The 24669-nt window shown below is 36.3% G+C and overlaps 1 protein-coding gene across 1 annotated transcript in view; it reads left to right on the forward strand.

The window, feature by feature from the left end:
* The first annotated feature begins 7673 nt into the window (after positions 1-7673).
* The window catches only part of LOC118275051 (uncharacterized), a 68080-nt gene continuing 51084 nt past the window's right edge, over positions 7674-24669 (forward strand). The window contains 1 exon segment of the mRNA XM_050696670.1: positions 7674-7950. Within this exon segment, the coding sequence (XP_050552627.1) occupies positions 7901-7950 (50 nt within the window). The 5' untranslated portion in view covers positions 7674-7900.

The following is a 24669-nucleotide window of genomic DNA, read 5'->3' on the forward strand; positions in this document are numbered from 1 at the left end:
CTAAATCCTTTCGTCGTTACATAGGACGCTAGCCGCTCAAAACCCGTTTTTAGCTGGATTATTCCTATTTGTGTCGGCGGAAGGGTTATGTCCATTCCCAAAATCCATTCACCCGACCCTCGGCGTTCCATATCGTCGCAAAATCATTTCACTACCGACTTGCAGTACATAAAACTTTATTTTTGGGCATCAAACCAAAATGGAATTATTTCGACATAGAATCGTACATTGTTCGAGTTTCCAAGAAGGACACCATACCTCCAGTGTTTTACGGCGTCACGGCATACATATTTCATTACTTGCGCTGATACACGATACAACTATGCGAGAGCGAGCATAAAATCTTAATAACGCTGGAGTACCCAGCGGTAGCAATTTATGGCGCAAATCTAAATATCCCTTGCCGCGCTGGCAGCAGGGGTTGAATTTATTCACATATTGCGGTATTTTTGCGTTGAATTCAGACTATTAGCCAAACTGAGGGCGCTGCAACTGCAGCAACACTCGCTAAACATAGCACGCAAGGCTTACACCCATCTATTTTAACCGGGCGAACGAAACCGACGCGCGCACTGAATACCTATTCTTTTTCAGGACAATGTCAAGGTAAAATATTTTCAAATCACCTCGATGCCTGTATGAGAGTCGATAACATAGTTTTTGTACAAATATTACCTAGAAAACGTTTTGTATTTACGATTACATGAAGTTTTTTAAACATATCTGTCTGCGCTATTATAAAATAAGGTCACATCTTCGATATCTGTGCTCCGTGAGCACGTGGTGTGTCCGTTATACATAACACTATGTACGTAGGTATACAATGTTTATTTCAGTTACTGCGGCTATGCCAGAATATATAAAGATCAGTTCAGATCGCTGTTGGCAGAGACTCGCATGTTTATAACAAATATCTGAAGCACTTATTCCTGGCACACATCCACCATGCGGCTTACTATGCCATGGCTTGTTACAATATTTCCGTTTCATTCATTTTTACTGAGTCTGCCTTTTTAAACGGGAGTTCTTTGCCAAAGGGAAGAAATGAAAGTATTCGTTCAGAACATAAAGCTTTTCCAACACACTTTTTGCGATTCTTTCTTTTTTTGTAGTGGCAATTTTCTGCCAGTACGTTCTTTTATTTCGTTCGCTCGTTCGTGGCTTATGCTTTGAATTTAAATTTCAATCGCTTCTAATAGCAGTTCTGGAATTGAATGGATGAGGAAATTGGTTTTATCGTTGCAAAATATGAATATGAAAAATTGTTACATAGCCAGCTACAGATGTGTGAATTTCGCATGGCTTCGTGAAAGTCTATACCTGCGTCCGTCGGGCAGAAACCTGATCTGATGGTGGCGACTAGAATGACATGGAACAAGTTGCTTGTATCTTGTCTTTAGACTGCATTACACCCATAGCAGACCTACCTACAATGTGAGAAAACATTTAAACATTTTTAATCAACAACAACGACTAGATAAAATAACCTAAGAACTAATGTTATTCATAAATCATAACGGATTTAATAACTTATAAATAACACATATTTCTTTGATTAAATAAACACAGAGTAGAGTAGATAGAAATATATAAATAAGTAATTCTGCCCTAGATAATGGAACAAATATTTAGACTTCTGTTACTGCGTAGTTAGGTATCTGGTTAGATCAAGAACTTGGCCTTGTTTCGCTGCCACGCCTCTTAAAATGGATACTTGGATAATAAACACAAGAATTTTAGTACGTTCCCAATCTGACATTTGAATAAGATTAAAAATAAAACCATATATTTAGATGACTAACACTAATTAATGGGATTTTAGCTAATAGAGTACCAGTATCAACCTAATTCATTAATGTTTTTGTCATTAAAAAAGTAGATGTTTATGATGATTTAAGTTTGGTAGTGCCCATCTTACGACAGGGCTGATAGTAGTTCTGCCTAACTAAATAATTAACGAACTACTTTCCTAATCTCCTCACAATGTCAACGAAACAGTTTATAAGTGTAGCATACGCTTATGTCGTTAGTACTCTGTAGGCATTAATTATTTCATTATTCAAACATGAGTGCAATGACGCGAAGCAGATGATATTAGCAACACACATTAGATCCGCCATAATTTATTACTAAAACAATGTTTTTATTTTGAGAGTGTGGCTGTGGCGTAACAAGTTAACAACTGACTAGCTCTCATCTGAATTGCAAATGGCCGCCAACGTGGAGATGCGGCAACGTCGCACGGGTGGTTGCGGAGCGGCAACGCTGTCTCGTGCGTATTTTTATCAAAGTAACAATCGTGGGGAACTTATCTGTTATCAAAAGGTATTGTGGTGTTCGTCTCGGTCGGATGGTGACTGCCTGAGCGTAGACTGGGTTCCTTTGTGACCATTATTCATCAGTACTTGCGAATAACTAGTCTTTTGGCTCTTAGTACAGTTGTATGTCATTTCATTTTAGTGGAAAATAACAACAAAGTAGCCGGGCCGAGCTGACTCAGTTACATAAATGATAAAACGGATGTCTGTAGATTTATGCGAGTTTTACGACCATGTTTAGGATTCAGAATAGAAAGTAGCCTAGCCTAGCGTCATGTGAATGTAGCTACAAACAGTCGCTGGTCCATTTGCTTAGTTTTTAATATGGGATTCAGTGGGATGACGTCTGATATGAAATTTATAACGTTTATAAATAAGAATCGCTGGCGAAAATCATAATCAATTACTAAGAGATTAGTCTCTACTTACTGGTTGCCTAGGTACCTAATTACCTATCAACTTGAATACCTACCAATTTCCTTTCATTACTACCTACTAAAACCAGGATTAGAAAGGTATTTAGATAGCTCGCTATCTCTACACACTCTACGTAGATATAAAAAGTATCTCTATATCTATAACGTGCTAACATCAAAACAAAATCCACACGCACACAGCTTCGAGTAGGTAGCTTTCCATCAGCGAAGTAGTGTTCATAACATTGATTTCTACAAAGTTTGTCGACGAACACGGTCGGTTTTGAGCGGGGGGTGAAGGGGCGGGGTGCGGGGTGCGAGGGAGCTAAATTAGATTTCTCCCGGGGGGTGCTGTCCCGGGACCTTGAGCCGGGCCACGCCGCAGAATCAGCTGTTCTCCCGGTTGTTTCACCTTATTGATAGTTAAATATCAACGTCGCACGTGTTTCGGATTGTGAACTTGTCAATATTTAGTTTGTTTACTTGTTCTACACTTGGAAACTGTTGCTCTTATGCGGTGTAGTGATGTGATCGTTTCACATCGATGTTTGAGATGCAAGGCTTTTTACTTCTACGCGGTAATTCAGCTAATTACCTTCAGTTCACAGATTAACATTGTTAGCACCTTGCTGCTTTGTAAAAGAAATAAAAAGAGAAGGTAGATTCCCAGCAACGAACGACTCATCTCAAACTAGATACAGAGTTATGATAAAACCATAATGAGATGCAAATTCACTCTACTTATCCAGTTTTTAGGTATTCGCCATTTAATTTGAATTAACCACGAAACAGGTTCGCATTGTATTCGAAACATTTTATTTCTCAACATTTATTTCATTGAATAACACGACCTATGTGTAGTCGCCTTTTAAAAAAATATAACCTATTCATAAAACATTAAAGGAATGAATAAAAATCCTCGCCTACGTTGGGTTCGCATTTATAAGTCCTAAATTATTGGCTGGCAACCGGCGTTGCTAGGCGACGGCCGCCCCCGGAGGACGCGCCCTCCCAACGCAATTAATTTCGAACCCTCCAGGAATATAGTCGACCTTGCTTGCCCTGCTGATTTCATTTCGACCGTTATTTTGCGTCCGAATGGCTGTAGATGAAGCATTTTTCATTATTTCGTGACTTAATTGTACATGGCGTGGCGTGTGTAGGTGTAAAAGCCTACAATGTTCGATTAGGGTTACAATGGAACAGAGAAAGGGTTACATAGCTCTTCGAAACCCTTTCTGAATACTTTTGTACTTTTTTTAAACCTTCAGGCTAATTGGTACATATAAATCGTGTATTATTTTATACAAATCAACCCTGAATGTTTTAAACATAATGAATGAAACCTTTGAATGAATCTGATTGTTAAGTATAAAAATAATTGGATACTTATGAACCCTCTTTCACAAAACATTAAAAGGAAATAAACCCACTCCAAACGAAACAAAATAGATAACAATTAAATATTTTGATTTTATCCTTTTACGAGCGTTTACGTAACTTGTTTTTACTCCACAGATACAAAAGAGAAAACGAGGAAATTATTACAATATTAATATTTCATTAAAATTGGTTCATTCTGGTAGAGCTACATAAATAACTCGAGGAGTTACCTTTAGGCAATTATTTCATAACCTTATATAATTTAGGGCGCGCCGTAATATACATATAGAGGTAGATATATAAGGACTTATGTTATATATGTGGTTACCTCTCCCTACTTTATGCGACCCAGGTTTCATCTTGTTGAAAATGTTGAAGTTGTTATACTCATTTTATACATTTGCGCAGTCTAGATGTTAAACATAGTGTCGTGCTAATAAGTCATTACAAACTCCAATTAGAGTTATAAGTAGAAAAAGCAGTAAAACAGAAAATGACGTTTTGTTTGTTGCAAGAAACACGTGCTTATAATATTTTTTTATGGCGCTGGACTCTTGTGTAATGGCGACCGCGTCCAGAAAGTTCTATATTCATAAAATCACAAATCCAAATCTAACGGCAGCATAAAAACTGTAGAGCTCGCATATTTACCGCAGCTAATATACCAGATATTGAATAATGCAAATGTGCCGCATAATTGCAGATAGCCAGCCGGCAAGGAAAACGTCATTAACTGAGAGCGATGCCTTAAACAGGAAAAGTTTGTTTTGCATCGTATACAGACTGATGCCCATGTGTGTGTGGTGCGCACTTTCGTTTTGCGCGTGTGTTCGTAAGTGCGCAACGCCCTCATGCGCCCGCGCTCGCCAGACGCTCACGTTATCTCGCATTCCACAGATACTATACACCTACATTGTAGCCACCCACACATGCATACATAATTGTAACCTAAATAGATATAGCCAGTCCGTTTTGACATTTATTCGTGTGTCGTGGTGTTGCTCGTCAAGGGCGTGCTTCGGAGTCTCGGAGGCTTGGTGCACGTACCAGATTAAAATGGTCATGCAATGCATGTTTTATCGTTTTCATCTCAACATATTCTGGCTAGATGCCAGCCCTTGCTTTGTTGAGGAACTGCGCTTATTAAAGCACATGGCTAGTTTGTTTTGCTAGCCAGATACTTACACTTTTAGTATATATTATGTATCTGGAGTATCTATATGCCTGCTTTACGTTATTGACTCTGAAATAAGATCATAATTATGTTCCTTGGGTTTGCTGTTAGTTATAGTTAATCGAAGGTTCTCTTAATGCTCTACATATCTCCCACAGAGTACCTTTTTGCGTTCTTTTCCACTGCAGTTTTAAATATCACCTATTTTTAACAAGAATCGCGATCACGACTTAAATGTTGTCAAGTGCATGATTATTTTGGCATTCAACCTGAAGAGTTTTTAATTCTTATTTTGGTAACTAACACTGCGAGACTGATTTGAAATGAGAAATTAAAACTAATTCGACGATTCTTAAATCATCGAATTAGTTTTAATGTCTCATTTTTTATTTGTTTGATACTCTTTGTCTGGTGATTGCATCACTTTCAGTGGCCGTCATACGTATTCAGTCAAATTAGTATAGATGGGATTTTTTTGTGACATCATTTTAGGGAATTTTACAAATTCTGGAATTTCTTTGTCAGATTTGCTGTTATTTACTCGTAGCTAGAGTCAGAGAAATATACATAGAATCTGAAGAGCAAAAGTTGTTTTTTTTTTCATAATTTCGAGGTGTTTCTCACTATGGATATTTTTAAGGTCTGATGTTATTGTCTTTATTTATTGTACACCTTACACAAAATTGGGGAAAACGTAATATTTATTGTAATTCTAAACACATTAAGATATAATTTGAGATACAATCGAACCTTTATGGCGGTCTAAATTGGTTATTTTTATATTTGGTGACGATAAGACTGTTTTAATAGATAACGGTATTCGAGTATCTTACGCAAGAGGACGGCGAATAGTTGTGGAAGATTTTCTAGAGCTTTGAGTGTCCAGTTTGTTTTTTTAAAACAATGTGTTCTTTAAAATATCTTTCATCTTTATAACTCTTTCTTGCTACTCTTATTATTGTTCTTTGGTGATAAAAAATATCTGATCTCGTCTTGTTAGGGACCTCTTTAGAGTTTGAGAGACCAGAACCAGAGAACAGATGTTTAATTTTTTTCCATTTCTCATATTTTATTGAGATCTTATGATTCATTACTGCAGTAACTGGTGTAGCAAGACGTTACGTTATCTAAAAGTTACGTCACCACGCCTCCTTTGTTCTCTAAAACATGAAAACAGTTCTTATTTCATTTCATAGGTTTTTTAGAAGTACCTATCATGTTATAAGACATGAGTCTATATTCCCATACATTCCAGATACGTTAAAACATATCTAAAGTAAAGCGTTGACTGAACACTAGAATCAAAAATCCATCCTAATCAAATAACTATGACGTCATCATGATACTCAAAACGATATTGGTCTTATATCTGAAAATATCTCAAGACGTAAGTAGATAGTATAAATTATTTTCGCACGTATCAACATCCGATGCTCATCAATCAGATAAAGATATACAGATAAAGAATTCAATGTTGCTATGCTAAAATATTGTCGTATAAAGTCTCACTAGAGTACATAATTTGCACATTGGCAACACCGTATAACTGGATATTAATTGTCTGCATTAAAACGTAAAATGCTGCATTGTATCTGATTTTCTAGTACCTATTAAATTAATCTATTAAGTCTAGTTTAAAATCGAAATTAAGTCTCGTTCTAAAGAAACATCGAATTTTCGTAAACGTGAAATGGCAAATGTGAAACGTTGGTAAACTTCTGGTACAAAGCATTGAGATGACACTGACAAAATAATTAGTATGCCACACCGGTTAGTCAGGAAAAATTGGTAAATTATTGCAATGTTTCAGTTTAAAATTCACTGTTGTTATATTGTATGCCAGCTCTAATGTTTTTGTTTAATTTGTTGCAGGTATAACGAGTTCAAAATCGCTCATGTCACTGATTCCTTGACGGAGAGGTAATTGCATGTTCACGTCAATCTTACGATTTACTAGACTTGTATTCTCGACAATTTCTACAATAAACATTGCTTACACACGTTACCAACACATGTAAACTCACTAATTATATATTTCATCTAATTTTCACCTTATTTTCTTGTATTTTTTAAACGCCATCTAAACTTTATTTTTATGTTACTTTTCGATTAGTTTTACCTAGAATAAGCACACTACATTATTCGTAGCGACTTCATCGATGCTATTGTACAGTTTAGCTTCAAGAGGTCACTGGACACTCCGAACACATTCTCGATAGCTTCAATCATTCTATTGTACAAGTTGAATCGAACACTTTCAACACGTTCGACATCCGCAGCACGACTGCCGCGAAATCCATTCAACAGGCCGACAGGATGTGGGCGGGGCGTGCGGGACGCGGCGTCATTGGGCGAACGCGCGACTCGCAGTGATGGCCGCCGTCACATTCAACCAATGAGCGGCGCGCGAGCCGAACGCGCGTCCGTCCGGCGAACGTGCGACGTTGCCAGCTTTTACCAGAAAAAAAAATACCAGATTCGACCTTCTTAGGACCCCCGGTTTTTTTTTGTTTGGCCGCGTTATCATTCGGGAACGTGTATTGAGGTCCTTATCCGTTTGTGAGATGGTTCTGCGCAGGTGGATGTGTTGTGTTGTGTTATAGTTTATTATGGTGTGGTCCACGCAAACTGGCGAAGTGTTGATTGACATCGTAACGAGGTACTGTACATAGAACATAGTATACATATTTCGTTATATTTTTATTGTGTACATAAAACACGGCTGAGTCATGTGACATTACAATTACCTCATTGAGTGAACTGCGTGAGCATTATCACGGCTAGTGACTGTTTATCGCTTAATTCGATGTTTTGAATAAATAAAGTTGGTGATATCGTGTATTCGGTGTGGTTACGTGTAGGTATCAAAGGTTATTGACGTGGTTTCACAACCGCATCTTGCGAGCTGGAGTTTGGTGCTGATGCATGCTTGCAACTACATAGAGGTCATTGACACTTGTCTGTGCATATGTCATAGTGTTACATGGACTATGAACCTTGCTTTCCTTGTTGGAACATGCCTAGGTACCTAGTTACAATCTAATTATCTCCTGTCTGTCTGTCTGAACCGTACTACTGAACCGTAATGGTATCACCATCAACTTGCACTGATTGTCTCTATTGCATTAGGTACATAGGTTACCTATACCTACGTGTCTCATATACCATACCAATGTAGGTATGGTGTACCTATATGTATACATATGTAGGTATGGTACCATAACATACCTTTACATAGGTAGACATTAAGTACTGTGACAGAACCTCAACTTACCTACATAATAGCTTTCATTCTGATTCCCACTTGTTTATTACCAACTCTGATTTAGTTTCAAATTAGTCTAACCGTACTCAGAATCATTTAATGGTTACTTAACTCACAGCTTAGCAATTGTTTTCAGAACAAAATCGTTACTAAGGAATAGTTTAAGTATACATTAAATGTCTCTGAGTAAGGCAGCAACTTAAAAGAAAACTTGATTTAAATTTAGATTGTATCAGATATGTTGATGGAAACCAATCAGAATGGCTGAAATAAGACCTTAAGATGTGGAGTCAGTATATACCTATGTTGTATGTTAGTATATTGTTGTACTTCATGATTATTGAAACAGAGACTAGCTAAAGTAACTCAAGGGTCAAGAGATACTTAGGTAGGTTACTAAGCTATACCTATACCTTTACATAGAGGTATATTTATGTAAAACAAACCTTTTACCCTTATATATAGACTTCAGACTTAAATCTGAAACACATGGTACGATGAAACACGCTCATAATACATTTTCCAAGTAAACCCAACTTGGGTTTACAAAGATAGAACTTCAAAGTAACAACTTAAATACACGGTTAACGTTAACTAACACGTTTACGTTCAACTAACGAGATCAAAGTTTCACTGAAACTTTACGTTTTAGACTAGCTTTTGTTTACCGTCTTCGCCTGTATTTTCTTGGGATAAAAGTAGCCTATGTCTTATTCCATACTCTAATCTACCACTGTTCCAAATTTCATCCTGATCCCTTCAGCCGTTTTGACGTGATTGAGTAACAAACATACACACAAACTCATAAACTTTCGCATTTATAATATTAGTAAGAAGTTAGGTTTACCAGCAACACTAGATGAATATATTTAACCGATCAGGAAATGGTGCTTAGTTTGACATGTATGTATGTTTGTCTGCGAATATCTCGCGATTAGCTGAATCGATTTTGATGCGGTTTTCAGAAAAAAAATGTTCTAATTTTAATCAATAATAATACTATCACATTGGTGACTTGTTATTATGATGTGAGCAGATTACTATCTAGTAGCTATGCTTAAGTAGGTAGGTAGATCGTGACCTACTATTGCGATATTTACGTGATATCACAGTGCAACAATTTTGACAGAATTCCAAGAATCACTTGATTAATTACTACATAGTCTTTCTAATATAACAAATCATATACAAGTCTGTCTGTAGATTTGCTTTCTAGAGACAGAATTTTAACATAAGCTAAGCGCCATACAAAATGTACCATAAAAAAACAAAACTTATCTATAGTAGTTACCTAGAAAATTTATCGAATCTAATATAGGTTATAGAATGTCTGTCCCTATAGAAAAAAAAAACTATTTCTAGTACCTAGAACATCTATCTACTAATATAGGTTATAGAATATCTAGCCTTATAGAAAATGCAAAATGCACACATAACAAATAAATATACCAACTTAGATCATCTTTGTATTATTTACTCTGTGACCAAATGGCTGGGACATTACACAAAAATATAGGTTACTGTATTACGTCACCACTTCAGTCTGCTCTCTAACGAGAGCAGACTGAAGTGGTGATTCACTTCGCATGCACAGAGAAGTCATTGTGTTGAGATGAGCAGAGGTCTATTTAAAGGTAGACCAAATTGTACCTATTTATAGTAAGTGAAGATATTTCTATGATACGCGTAAACATTTTTGCCCTATTTCGTTTTTGTGACATAAAATGCGATTAATTTGATGTGTGTTAAATGCATGATGTTACTCTACAACATCTTTTTTTGTTCATCCAATGGCTTCTCCCATCTTAGGTGTTGCGAGAGGGAGTATCAGACTCTTACTGACTAAAAACCACCCCGTTTCTACGCCTTTTCAACCAGAGCCCCGGTAACTAGCTAGGTAGTCCGCAGGCTCGGGTCGGCATCAGCACTACTGGGGCTCGTATGTGGTGGTGTGTTGGCACATTGATGCGATATGTTACAATATCTAGGTATATATGTACCTACATAATATCTAGGTTATATGTTTACGTATACATGTTTCTCATTGGTTTCTATTTACTCAGATGTTATTATGACCTCAAAATGTTTACATCCTTATTGTAATTCATGCTGTGTGCCAGTCTACTATGTTATGTAGGTACAGACATGATTAATAGACTTCTTGCTTTGCAAATTATGCGGGTTTTATACATTATCCAACCAAGTACCTAGATGGAAGTAATCATAACATCATAAATACTAAAAATCAGTTCTAGAACGAGACCTTGGCTTTTAACTTCGATTACCAGATTTTGTATTTATTATTATTATCCGTTATTTTAGTAGGTATCCGTGCCATCCACGCGAGATAACGCCACAATCAGCTAACTTACTTATCTGATAATTTCAACGAAAATATAAGATATGGATTAAGGTCTCATTAGACCAAACAATACTGGAGACTAAAGCATAATGACTCCGCTGTTAGATAATAGACTAGCTCTCAAACTTGCGACATAATGGCTTCATTAAATTCTCTCCCAGACTCGAGCAGATCGGTCATTAAATCGATGCATTGTGGAGTTTGAAACAAACACGAACCTAATTACGTATTGCATTAATTACCAATCTTTATTTACATAAATTACGACAGAAAAGTGAAAAACATTGTGTTGATAAATGAATGCTCGAGTGTTGTGTTCACTCGTAATCGCTAATCAGCATTTGGTCGTACTAATTAAAATATTGTTTCTTTCGATAAAAGGAAGGTGACCCCAGCCACTTCTACCTGTTTATGAAGTCTAGGCAGTCTGTGAAGGTTATTTCGGGCTGGTCGAATCGACCGTCACGTTACACGTTACACCGACATTACGCCCTTGGTAGAACGCGATAAACTAGCTGAATAAAATGTTATGTGCATTGCGCATGCACGTTTGCGCAGCACGGATTTAGCATAAATAAGGCCCATCTATTTTTAGTGTGGCACGTATTTCATATAGCATTTATATTATAACCTGGTTCCTTTAGGTTAGTCCACAGATTTTTAACGCCGTGGTGGTCACAGGTGACCGACGTTAGCGGAGGATTTGCCTTCAACAGTTTTCTATTAGCAGTCAAAGACATACTGCCACACTCAAAGACATTTAATGATTACTTAAAATATTCCTTAGTAACGATTTTGTATCGAAAACAATTGCTAAGGACTGGGTTAAGTAACCATTAAATAACTCTGAGTACGGCGGTTAATGCGTGGAATTAACCGGACACTTTAATATAACCATAGCTTATGGGGTTTTACAAAACCTATAGCACAGTTTTCCGCATGTCTACGTGACTTATGTTATTATTAACGACGCACCTGTTAGTCACACAAATATCCTTAACAATATATTATAGCAAGGAAGGAGTACGACTTTATATGATCCATCGTAGGCCGCATCATCACTTACCATCAGGTGAGATAGCGGCGAAACGTCGACCCATCAAACGTAAAACAAAATATACCCAATTGGAAATTCATTGTGTCTCGCATAGACCACTGGTTAAGTTTTGTATATAGAAAAGCCTAATAATTTCTTATTTGACCTTGTAAATTCTAGTCTTAATCTAATGAAATTAGGAGAATAACGTAGCAGAATAAACAAGTTTCTGAACGATAAAAACCTTTTTGGTGGGTAGCCATTTTAGAAGACTATAAGTCATAAGAACGTGTGTCTGATCTTTTGGAGATAATGCAGATAATAATATGTATATAATGTATTTGGGTATATTAAGGTTTTCCTTACGTGTACTTTTGAACTGGTTTTGATATATAAATGGATAGTTAATTATGTATTTATTTATTGTTGTACCTAATGATCGATTTATTCATTGAAATTTCCATTTAGTGGTTTACAGACAATAACTAGGTGTTAAGTCGAAAATGTTTAATTAGGTATTTAATTTGTAATACATATGATGCCGGCTCGAATAAACCAACCAATTAGAGTGAAGAACGCGCTCTCGTTTCGATTACTTTAAACGTAAAGCAAACTCACACTAAGGGTACTGATTGGCCGGCTCGAATAAACAAACCTCAAGTAAGGTCCTTATTTTGCTTTAATTTTAATAAGAAAAATACCATAAGTAGGTACTTTACACAACCTTTCATTGAGCTGTACACACACTCTTTCTCACACACACGCATGAGGTACACATTATTAAAATAATAATAATTTTCAGTCACCAACGAAAAATTTTAAAACCGCTTTCAACGAGTCCGGTCGAAAAGAGCCGTAATATTTTCGCAATTCGAAATGTCTCTGGAGAAATTTCTGGAAAATGGAATTGAATTGCGCTAGGCTATATGTGTCCTAGGCTGCATTTTATGGCCTTATAGCATACACGCGTGCTATATAATCTGAGTACTAAAAGGGGGGAGGGGGGAGATTACACCCTGTATAATATGTGGGGGAGGGAGCACCCTGTATAAGTGTGTATGTATAATATTTCTGCGTTGTAATTGGACGGGTAATGTGAGGCTGGAATGTTAGATGCGTCTCGTATTTCTCCGTAGGTAGGTAACACAATACGTAATATCAATATTTTTTCCTTTTAATTACGTATTAAAGGTTGTTTTTAATACGTATCTATTGGTAGTATAATAGTACAAACTCATTTTCCAAGATAATATGATAATTTTAATTAATCCTGCTCTTTCAGTGTCGTAATACCCGAAAAAAAAATCCTGATCTACTCATACCTTTAAACTACGGTGGCCTGGCTCTACCCCTTTTTTTGATGGGCAAAATCATCCAATGACTCACCTCGGGTGACTAAAAACAACCTCGTTCCTACCCATAAGCATAATATACCTAATGCAATTCTACCCTCTATATACATATAGGTTTAAGCTGTATACTTTATGTAATACGTAAGTAAAGTACATATAACTACGCAACGTGCATTTCACTGATAACGGCGTCTTCCAGACATTAGCGGATTGGAACTTGACACCATATTACCAAGACTGAGTGGTTGGTTGCTGTAGGTATACCTAGCTAGTAGCTACCTATGTTTGTACACTAGCATGCTATGGTATTATAGAAAGGGTAGGCAGCTTTAAACAGCAACTTAGGAAGTCACTATGATTTGCTATTAGGGTTCTGGCCCTAAAAAAAGTAAAGCATCATTATTATCCTCCAAAGGCCAAAAGAATCATTCAAAGTCTTCTCTCGCATTGAAGTAAGAGCACAATAAGAGCCTGAACTTTTATTGGCTAAAAATCACCGCATACCTGTTCCTTCTTTGAGCCGAAATCCATAAGGTTGCCCGGATAGTCCAAAATCTCTGAATTGCATAAAGCACTAATTTCCTATATATCCAACTATCTCTCATTGACTGCAAATACAAATCATGCTCCTAAATCTGAGGAAATTAGTTTTTTTCCAATCCCCAACTCCAATATCAAACCAGAATCGGCCATACCTTTTGATCCTCAATCTTTACCAACTAGAATATAAACTGCATCATAAATATTCATAAAAATGGACGATTAAAGAACAGTTACTATGTACTAATGGAGATATAATAAACCGATATAAAGTCTACACACGCGTGGTGTCGATGACACATCAATACTTATTGACCTGACCTCGTAAGCCACCTTTAGTGGGCAGGAGTCCATTTGTATCCTGGATAATAGGCGGTAGGATTGACGATGACCTTAATTTGGTCATGACATAACTATAAGTGGGGCCTTGAAAGAAACAACAATAAATAACTAGGAATGCTCTTAGTAAAAGAACTTTGTAAAAACTAACAGTCATCAGACCACCACAGATGGGGCCCAATAGGACTGATGCCTGATCCGGAACTGCGAACTGTCTAGTGGGTTTACCGGGACTTAGGAACGGAGTGGTTTTAGTCAGTAAGAAAGACTTCTCTCTCCTTGAGCAAAGCGAGAGGTAGTGTCAGACTCTTATTGACTAAAAACTACCCTGTTCCTACTCCCACCCACTAGGTAAACCCACTAGGTAGTCCGTAGCTACGGATCAAGTATTTCATAGGTAGAAGAGTCAACCACTCTTTAGTATTCCCAAAATACTATTCACTCCTTCGTTATAAGCCGTAATCTTACGCATATCTCTTTTAATTCCAGACCCTATAAAGTTTTTAAAGACTTTCCTTATGTCTTCCTGGAAATAAGTTGTTATAAAACGTCGTATTTCTCAGAATAAACGTAGTTTAGTTTCAAGAACTGTGTTATAGTAACGAGCGGATTAATTGACGTTTCGTTTCATGTTGAATCACCATCGTGAAGTTACGATTACTGTACCATGAAACTCTTTTACCTACTGGAAAATGAATCATATAGAGTACTACCTACTTTTGCGCGGTTTCACCTGCTCTTCTTGGCTCCTAATGTCGTGATGTTTTATAGCCTATAGTCTTCCTCGATAAATGCACTACCCAACACAAAAAGAATTATTCAAATCGGACCAGTGGTTCTTGAGATTAGCGCGTTTAAACAAACTCTTTAGCTTTATAATATTAGTATAGATTTAACCTACCTATTAACTTATAAATAGGGCCAAGCCTTTAAATTCTGATATATCACACACGTTTTCCTTATATAGAACACGAGAACGGCATAACCGGTTAATTTACATCAGCTAAAAATTTTACGATAGTAACTAATGGCAATAAAATGCTAAACTTCTGTTAGTTGCCACTCAATGTGACGTGTGTGATGAGATTGAATTATTTAGTCAACTATTGTATTGTTAACTGACTATGTTTTAGTTATCGTGCAATTTTATTGTATAATATAATAGGATCGATACAAAATATAAATAGTCTTTGATTGGACATGGAAAGGTATTTTAAATCTTTATGTACTTGTTTATTTATTTATTTGTTTGTTTGAACGTCTATATCTGAGGAACGACTGGTTCGATTTGGAAAGATCTTTCTATGTTGGATAGACAATTTATCAAAGAACGCTATAGGCTATAAAATGAAGCCAGGGATAGCTAGTATTAAGTAAGTTTCGAAAGTATCGTATGCTGTTAGTCTGGTGTACATGAACGAATTAAAATATACAGGTTGTATATAATCTGTATATATTTGTTATATGTGTGGGGTGCTTGATAAATAGTATAAACGAAAGTAAAATCAGTCAGGATGCGCCAACCACCGTTTCTCCGAACCGTTCAATATTGACCGGTCGGTCTTCCTGTAAACACCGGCTATGCGTTGCTATGCAACCACTATTAAATCTAGATATCAATAACGTAGTAAGTATGTATAGCTACGTCGATTGACTGAGAGTCTGTCTCGCGTCCAGGAATCATAATATTTACAAAAAACTCGTTATTGTTAAGAAGAATAGACTTTGTGACGTAGTGATGTGATGAACATTGTTATGAAAAAAAATACTGTTTTGTTTTTTTCTTCTTTGATTGTTTTGCAGTACATTATTGTCGGTATGATAGAAAAGGGATATTTTCCACGGTATACGCCCACGAATGTTTTGCTTACGCGTTACGTGTTTCCTGCGAAAGTTGATTAGTTGGTTAGATTATATCTATTGCAGACTGGCTACTTATCATATCTGTCACTTGACAAGCTTACTAGTTTTACCAGGAAACTCTGGACGTCAAAACATTGGCTTCTATTACAAATGCAAAGTTTATGATAACAGGACAAGTTGCGTAAAAACTAGAAATGGATTTCTGTAATCAGAATTTTCTATCTGTCCTTTCTTTTACGCCTTTTATCCCCTAACACGTAGGGAGAGGTGCACATTACGGCATTTATTACAGTCGGCTCGAAAAGCAAGAGTAGGAACGGGGAGATTTTTAGTCAGTAAGAGTTTAACACTCCCTCTCGCCTCGCCCAAGGCGGGAGAAATCAATGGATGATTATCCCCCCTCAAAAAAAAAGTATTCTAATTCGCAATAAAATGGCTGTTTAAACACGTTTAAAATACACCTCTACAGTGTGGGCCACGGATGTTATTGAAAGAACTGAAACGGCTATGAAAACCACGGTTACATGCCCCCAATACTGAACATTTTCGCATGCATTTGCATAGAACCGTTAACCACATGAAATCGGCACAAAACCTAAGCTATTGACTTTTAAAACGGTTTGTCAGGGTTGCCAATCCGGTTTAGCTCTTTAGCTATTGTTTGTGATTATTTTATTCGGTCTTACAACACTAGCTACTTTTTTTTGGTATAGCTTTTGATGTAACTAACGATGTTCTTTTTTTGTTTTTGATATTATTTAGACTTGACAAACTCACCGCACGAGTGGCAACGAAGTTTTTTTTTTATCTTAGATTACGTAGAAATTGTGCACTTTGCTATATGGATATTTTAAGACAGTAGGTAATTGACATTTGTAGAGATTGACTGGAAATATTTTTGTATGTAATAAACTGTTGAAAATACACCTATCATTTATTCTTTGAAACGCATCACTTAATGTATTCTGGAGTGGTTATTGTGATAAAAAACTGGTTTACAGGAATCTTCACATCTTTTACTTCAACCAACCCTGTACAAAACACAATTTTCAGGCAACAAAACAAACCAAAATATAAGAGCTCAGCTAACTGTCCAAGATGGCGGTACCGATAACCGTTTTGGCAGTTTTGGCAAGAAACACCAATTATATCGAACTCCGCAATAAAAGTAAAGGAAAACAGGTTTAATGAGAAAAGTAACGACTAACAAAAGGGGTCAAGATTATAACCAATAATATTGTACAAGGAACATAATGAAGGAGCATTCAATTCTGATATTGCGTTCCAATTTTTTCTTTTTTGATCTTAGGTCGTTTCCCTTCCCAGTCGTAACCGTTAGCGGTCCATAATAATTTCAAATTTTGTTCCCAATTCCAGACTTCGCACTCTGGAAGCATTTGTAAATGAAAAACAGTAAAACATTTTTGTAGACCCGAGGATTTAAAAGGAAAACTAATGCTTTCTTATCTAGGTATACCATGATCTCTTTCTATGTCAGATTAGCTGATGAGAAGACCCTTTTAAAATGCAAAAAACCCTCTAATTCTTCTGTAAAGATTCTCATAGCTTAGCTATTTAATCCGCCATCCTTCTTTAGATGTCTTGACTGCGATGCTTAAGGTTAAAATCCTCTTAATACCAGTTGGTATTTCTGCTGACAATTCCAACTAGAAATTGCTTGAATAATGCGCAAATACTCGAGACGTTTTTCATCTTGACTTTAGGGTTATGTTAAAAGTATTTCTGTCTTCTCAGTTAAATTAAAGAAGTAAAGGCGGAGACTTTATAGCAGTTAAAAATTTCGTAGGATTGCAGTGTTCTGGGTTAATAGCTCCAGTATGACTAAAAAATAGTAAATACTGCAGTACCTTCGTGTCTATCAGATTCTAAGTTAGGTTTGGCAATGTTTAAAACTTTAATGGGAGTTGCATATGTTGTTTTTTATCCGAAAACTAGCTTTTTGCGTAAAGGAAAAGCAGCCTGTTTAAAAATAGCTAGCTTTGGACAATCTCCTTTATCAGTAGTAGCAACGTTTGTTTGGGAAATGAGTCTAGAATTGTGTTCGGTATATTGCAATAGGATCATCTTATTACATGGGACTTATTGTAACACAAATGGTGAACATAGTAACACGATGACTTGTTTTTTACATAGGTACTAAATCAGGTTTTTTAGGTGCTGCTATTTTTCACTTCAGAAAGAATCGCCTAGCTGAAATCTCTTCTTTATAAGCAATTGTAAACATCATTGGTGGAAAATTTACTCGTACATTTAACAGTTAGAGCAATCTTTGCGTCACCAAATGAGTGGGCTGGTAAGAATTGATACGCCGTATGGGCTGCACATTTTTGTGGTGAATCACGGTAGCAAACATTTTTTGCATTAGGTACACGTCACTGGTTTCTGGGGAAGCTACAATCTACACGAGGACATGATGTGTTTATCTATTTAAAAAATGATACGATACAAGCAGAATTTTCGGGTTTGCTTTATAAATGATAAATGATATTGCAATAATCTTTTACAGGTCACTCTCTTAAATAACTAGATGAGGCCGATATTTCCTAACGGACTACTCTGAGAAGAATTGCCGAAACAAACTCAGAGGTCATAGTCTCTTTTAAAAGTCCAGACAAAATCAAATAAAGATGCTGACATCTTTATTTGATTTATCGGACTTTTTTGCCGAAACAAATCAGACAGAGTCCAGAGACATTTTTGTTACTATTGTATGTCATTAGTTAGTTTCCTATTTGCGAACTGCTACAAAAACACCCATAAAATTTGATGACTTTATGGGGCATTTTAACCGATAATGACTTTATGGTAACTCCAAAAAATCTATTTTCTATGTATTAGAGAAAAATATTATAATATCAATCTGTTTTATCACCATTATGAATAACTTATTGACAGTACGAGTATTGATTTAACACAAGGACAGGTCGTTATCTGTGGTTGTGACAGCAGTAGCAAACGGAGCTATATTTAGAAAAATCTATAACTATCCGGATTCCGCATTAGTAAGTAGGTAGTAGGTAGGTACACAACGATATAGAAATGATATCATCACACCACCAAGGACAAAAGTAGATTCTCAGAACCTATTTGTTTAACCATTAAATCGTAAACAAGAAAGACTGGGTGGATTAATAAATTCCATTATATGCTAATTAACGTTTCGTAATAGCATTTTAATTGACATGTTATTCAAATCAAGAGTCGAACGGAAGACATTTGCTCCATATTACTTAACAATTGATCAATGCGGGTTACAAATCGGTTTTTTTTTCTTTACAAAACTAAAACTTACGAATGTAGGGAAAGATTAATTGAGACATTTGGGCTTCCGTCGAGTAGATTTATTGATTACATTTTGTAGGGAATGGGGACATCATACGAAAATTCATGTGACAAGGGCCGTAAATTAATCGCAATTACTCGTTTAATCGGAGGTACACAGCTCACTGTGTCATTGGGTTTGGGCTTTATTTATAAATGCTTTGAAGAAAACTATACAACTCAGTTTTTTACGTATGAGAAGCGAATAATAACTGTGTAAGTAAGTACATATCTTTAAGATTTATACGTGGAAGATTCCATGTAATCGTAATCAAATTACAGTACGACCTAAAAAAGTTAAGAATTGTTCGAACTACGCTCGTTTAGTTCGAATCGCATTCGATAAATTCCAGCCTATCCTACAAATGGTACTTTAATTTGTAGCTACACGATAATTACGAGGACGACAGACGGCCAGCTGCATTTCGCAGCACTTCTAAACTCGAACCGGCAGTATCTGTTTTCGTTTACTCGGTACACTGCACTTGCGTTGCGCTGCTACAAAAATAAAAAATACTCAACGCTTTCCCGCCGCTTTGCACTTCAATTGCAACTTAACCTACAAACGGTGCCTATTCTAATATGAATCTTATGCCTTCGAGCTAAGATTGGATGTCTTTTATACGAGGGAGCAGTTGTGACCTTTCGTTGTGTGTGAATGCATGCGTCACACATTAAATGGCGGGCGCGCGGGCGGGCGGCGCGCAGGTCATCGCGCTTGTACGACTATATATAACCACTCTAACGTCCATGGATACTATAGTATCCAAAGTGACGATTTCTGTTTAACTCCCTCTAGTTTAAAATACGGTCTTGTTTGGTGAGTTTTGACTGATTATCTATACAGCTGAATAAATTGTTCGACGAAAAAATAAGACATGGCGTTGTAATATGCTTTGACAAACAAAATATAAATTTTTAAAGTTAGTTGACTCGTTTTAGAAGTGTTTTTGTGAGTTCCAACAATTATGTCGTAAATACTACAGTTTTGTTTAATTTATCTTGCAAGTGTTATACATCAAAATAAACTAGAAGATTTGTGCTTTACGATGATGTACAAATATCACAGTTTTAGCTGATAAATCTAGTCTAATTTTAACTTCAAACGATTGTTGTTTCGAAAAAAATGGCCGGTCTGGTGTTGGCCACTTTTAGTTTTGTTTATACATATTTTACATACTTTGCATTACAATAGTATATAAAATATCGAAATACATTTCGTAATAAGCAAAATAATACATTTTTCAAAGAGAAATATACTAAATTCATTGAAGATTCCATAATAATGTCAATGTGTTCCTCAGGTTTTTTGATATGTAAAATTACGAGTAGTGTTTTCTTTCGATTTAATTACAATACTTAGAGTTAACCGAATATAATCATATATACATCAAAAGAAAGGGTAATGAGTCTAGTTTGTTGTAAAAATATTTTATTGATAAAATATGCAATAGTTGTGCCGTATATTCTAAAAAGGTAGAAATAATTCTGTTTTTTTTTCTGTGTTTCATGTTTAACCCGTTTTATTGTATTTTAAAGATTAACTAAAGATTTTAAAAAATCGTTAAGATTGATCAGTATTCTTCAATCTTTTTTTTGGTATTCTTTTCTTTATTCTAGGCATTACGGTTCAGTAGCTATATAGGTTTTTTGTTACGACGAACTTGCGAGTCGCGCGCGGTTCGGATGCCGTGGCTGGTCGTTAGAGTGGTTATATACAGTGTATAGCGTTGTTTGATCCGATCTCTATACAATGTATATGTATGTGTACGGACGTCGGTTTTACGTTACGCTGCGTTGCCAGCCGGCTGTTTGTTAGCGAACGAAGGTCACTCGACTCGAGAGGTGATTTCGCTGTCTTGACATACACACAGACATGTCGGTGATGGCGGTACGGCCCGGACTTTTTTGTCGCCTCTTGATGATATTTCTTTTACGTGCAAGAATGAAGCTCGTCCTTTTGACTTAACTGGCTCATCGTTTTGAGAATTGTAAAAAGTTTAGTACTGCATACGCAGCACAGTAGCTCGAAAAATACTGGGGTTTTTGTTGATGTTTTCTAACATTAAATTGTTTAGTAAAAGTCGAATTTATTTAATAGTTTTATTTACGCAGTAAGAAATATGTACCCACATACAACATACTACGTATTCTACATTCACAATCGCGTATCACGCAGTTATTATTATGAAAGAGAAACAGCGACATGTGAGCATGTGACCATTTATTTGCATTTTCAGCATAGCAACATTGAATTGTTGAGTAAATACAATTGTTGTTTGTACATGAAATTGCATCAGTCATCAAGTGAGGCGGACGTATAATAACAGTGATTCAACTATAGTTATTTTCTGACTAATTCTACCTACGGCTACAGGCGATGGGCTCAGAAAACGAGGAAATAACAGACTTGCGTGTATCATACTTGAATATGTTCAAGTCATTATGTAAATAGATCCACAGCGGGCGTAATGTTTGACACTTGACATCAGGGTCCTTACAGCCAAGAATAGTTAGCTTCTAGCCTTTCTACATATGAAACTAGTCTCAAGATATCAAGTTAAACAACAATTACAACGTGTGAGAGTTCGAGATAAGACTTGAATACGCGTTGAAAATGCTCCCGCGCTCTGCGGAGACAAAAGTGTATACAACTTTAGGACCAAGTCTAGAGCTACACGATGTAAGCTAGACAACCTTTTGTTTGCACAAACAGACATAACATAGCAACGCTAATATATGTGCATGGTTAATTCAAATTCCGTTTCGTTTTAAAGGTTATTTCCCGTCGAAAACATTGCACAATGTAAATGTTATCATGTTATAAGTACCACGTGGCCCGTTGTTTATGAACGTCCGTTGTTAATTTACTGTTTATAGTATAGTTAAACCGCTAATTAACTCTTTCAGTCAGGCAACAAAGTGGCAATTTTTCCTTATCGATGTTATTTTGCCTCCCTGAATTAAAACTGCCATAAAATTACCTTGCCAAGTCGGTTCTCGAAAAGATTTCTTGCTTTCTTTCAGATTTTGAAATGTGTGCCAGTAGTTTTTAAAGTTAATTTTGGTCGGGAGTGTGCGTGATATGTCAAAAGGTGACAGTTGCAGCGTCAAGGTTAGGGCGACACGTGGGTGGCGCTCGCGCAGGTTTTGGCGTGCGGCGTGCGTGTGTGTGCGCACCAGGATGTCGGCAGTTAGCTCGTCGAGTTAATTGAGTTTTTGTACTTGAAGCACAATTATTATTCTTCAATATATCTGTAATTAGTTGGCCTTGACTTCTTTCCGATCTTTGAAGGGCGTGTCGGAGAGTCATTTATTTAGATTTCGTGTGTCAGAACACGAACAAAGTCTGGATTATTTCATAACTAGAAAAAATACTAAGCAACTCTAATATCGTGCTATTTTTCGCTTCGGAAAATATGTCTCTTGTTTGAAATACGTCATAAGTGCAAACCCTGCAACAATTATATCGACATGTGTGACACGACGAAAATATCGCAACCATCGAATAAAGCAGAATCTTACTGTACCTAATACAAATAGCAAAATTCGTTGAAACGAGCATCGTGCAAACGTTTCGTAATCGTTGGCAGGTTCCTCCACATTTAGGTGGAACTGTGGAAGTAAGTCTACGGCGAGGGATACGTACGTGTTCACAACCGATTTGCTAGTACTCGAGTCACGCGACACACCGCTTTGGCATTTCTCTTTCACAACACAATTGCAGAAGCCAATGACTGTCTATTTTATTACTGAACAATTATTACTATTTTTTCTCTTTTTTTTTCTTAAAAAAAAAACGTTGCCCCACACTAGGATTTTCTCCTGTGTCGTGGGTGCGTTTACAAATATACAAGTTCACATACACATGACACCCAGACCCGAAACAACCATTTGTGGATCACACAAAGAGTTGCTCCGTGCGGGAATTGAAACCGCTACACGTTGCACGGCAGCCAGTTGCCCAGCCACCGCGCCAACCGTGCATTATTATAACAAGGAATAAACACATTTATAAGGAAAAACACAGGTAATATCCCTTTGAAGTTTCAACTGAACGTTTCAAGCTAAATCCTTGCAATAATTACGTTGTACTTACTTGTGTAATCTAAGTGTGTCAGCCGCAAAAGTTAGTTCAATAGCATGCAATTACTAATTAGTAGGAATTAAGTGTATAACAAACATGCAACAACTGGGGCATAGTTTACGAGCCAACATGATAACCTTAACTGTCTCCCGTCTCACATAACAGCGATATAACTAAACAAACAAAAATACATAATATATGTAGATGAAATATAAAAAGTGAGGTTATGTTACCTACATCATATGAATTTGACAATCGCCGTTCTCCGATTTCGCGCGTAAATGGGATATGTGTGCGTTCCTTAAATTGCCCATAGATTTCACCTTTTTTCTTTTTTTTCTTAGAATTGGGCAACGACAACCATAAATATATTTTATTGGCGTGTTTGTGGATTGTTGTTCGGAACTATGCGCAGTATATTGTTTTTTTTTTTAGAAGGGCGTCTTAGATGCTGGAAAATTTTTAATATGGCAATAAATGTTTCTGTCTGCTATGCATTCGGTTTCTGATCATAGAAAATAGATTGTATTGAGTGTGTTCTTTACTTTTTAAATACAATATTATAGCAATCATATAATATTAGTTAGTTACAATGGAAAGTTCCCAGTGTTTGTTGAAGATCTCTTGTTACGAACTTTATCATTTGAAAATGAGTTAGGAAGAAACAGATATATATAGTTAATACTACATAATATATAAGTAAAACATAGCTAGAAGTTCGATATAACAAAAGGGCGTTGGATATCACGAGAAGCTCTTAGATTCCTTACACCTTACTTACTTTTATTGAATCATATTTTTAAACATAAAAGAGAAGGACGTATCGGGAGAATTCGCGGTATTTTTCGAAAGTGGAACCTTTTATGCCTATTCAATAGCGAGGTCAACGTTCTGAAATGTTTCATATTTCGTTTTATTGTTGAGTTTTTTTGTATTATTAAATTATTTTTCTTCTGAAGTTTTTGTCGTATCGTAACGTTTCCGAAGACTGATTGTGTGCGAAATCTTGTAAATTGTAAGATGTTTTTTGTGCTATTGTGTGTATCATACGTTTGGATTAAGATTAAAGGATTTATAATAAGTTTTGTAAAGGTTTCTTTTATATGTACGTGTATAGGGATCACAAGCGTGGAAGTTAAGCTGTGTTCAATTTCCTGACATAAGAGAAAGAAGATTTTTGCCCAATCTATGT

The sequence above is a fragment of the Spodoptera frugiperda genome, chromosome 11 (assembly GCF_023101765.2).
Source record: "Spodoptera frugiperda isolate SF20-4 chromosome 11, AGI-APGP_CSIRO_Sfru_2.0, whole genome shotgun sequence".
In the NCBI taxonomy this organism is placed as follows: domain Eukaryota; kingdom Metazoa; phylum Arthropoda; class Insecta; order Lepidoptera; family Noctuidae; genus Spodoptera; species Spodoptera frugiperda.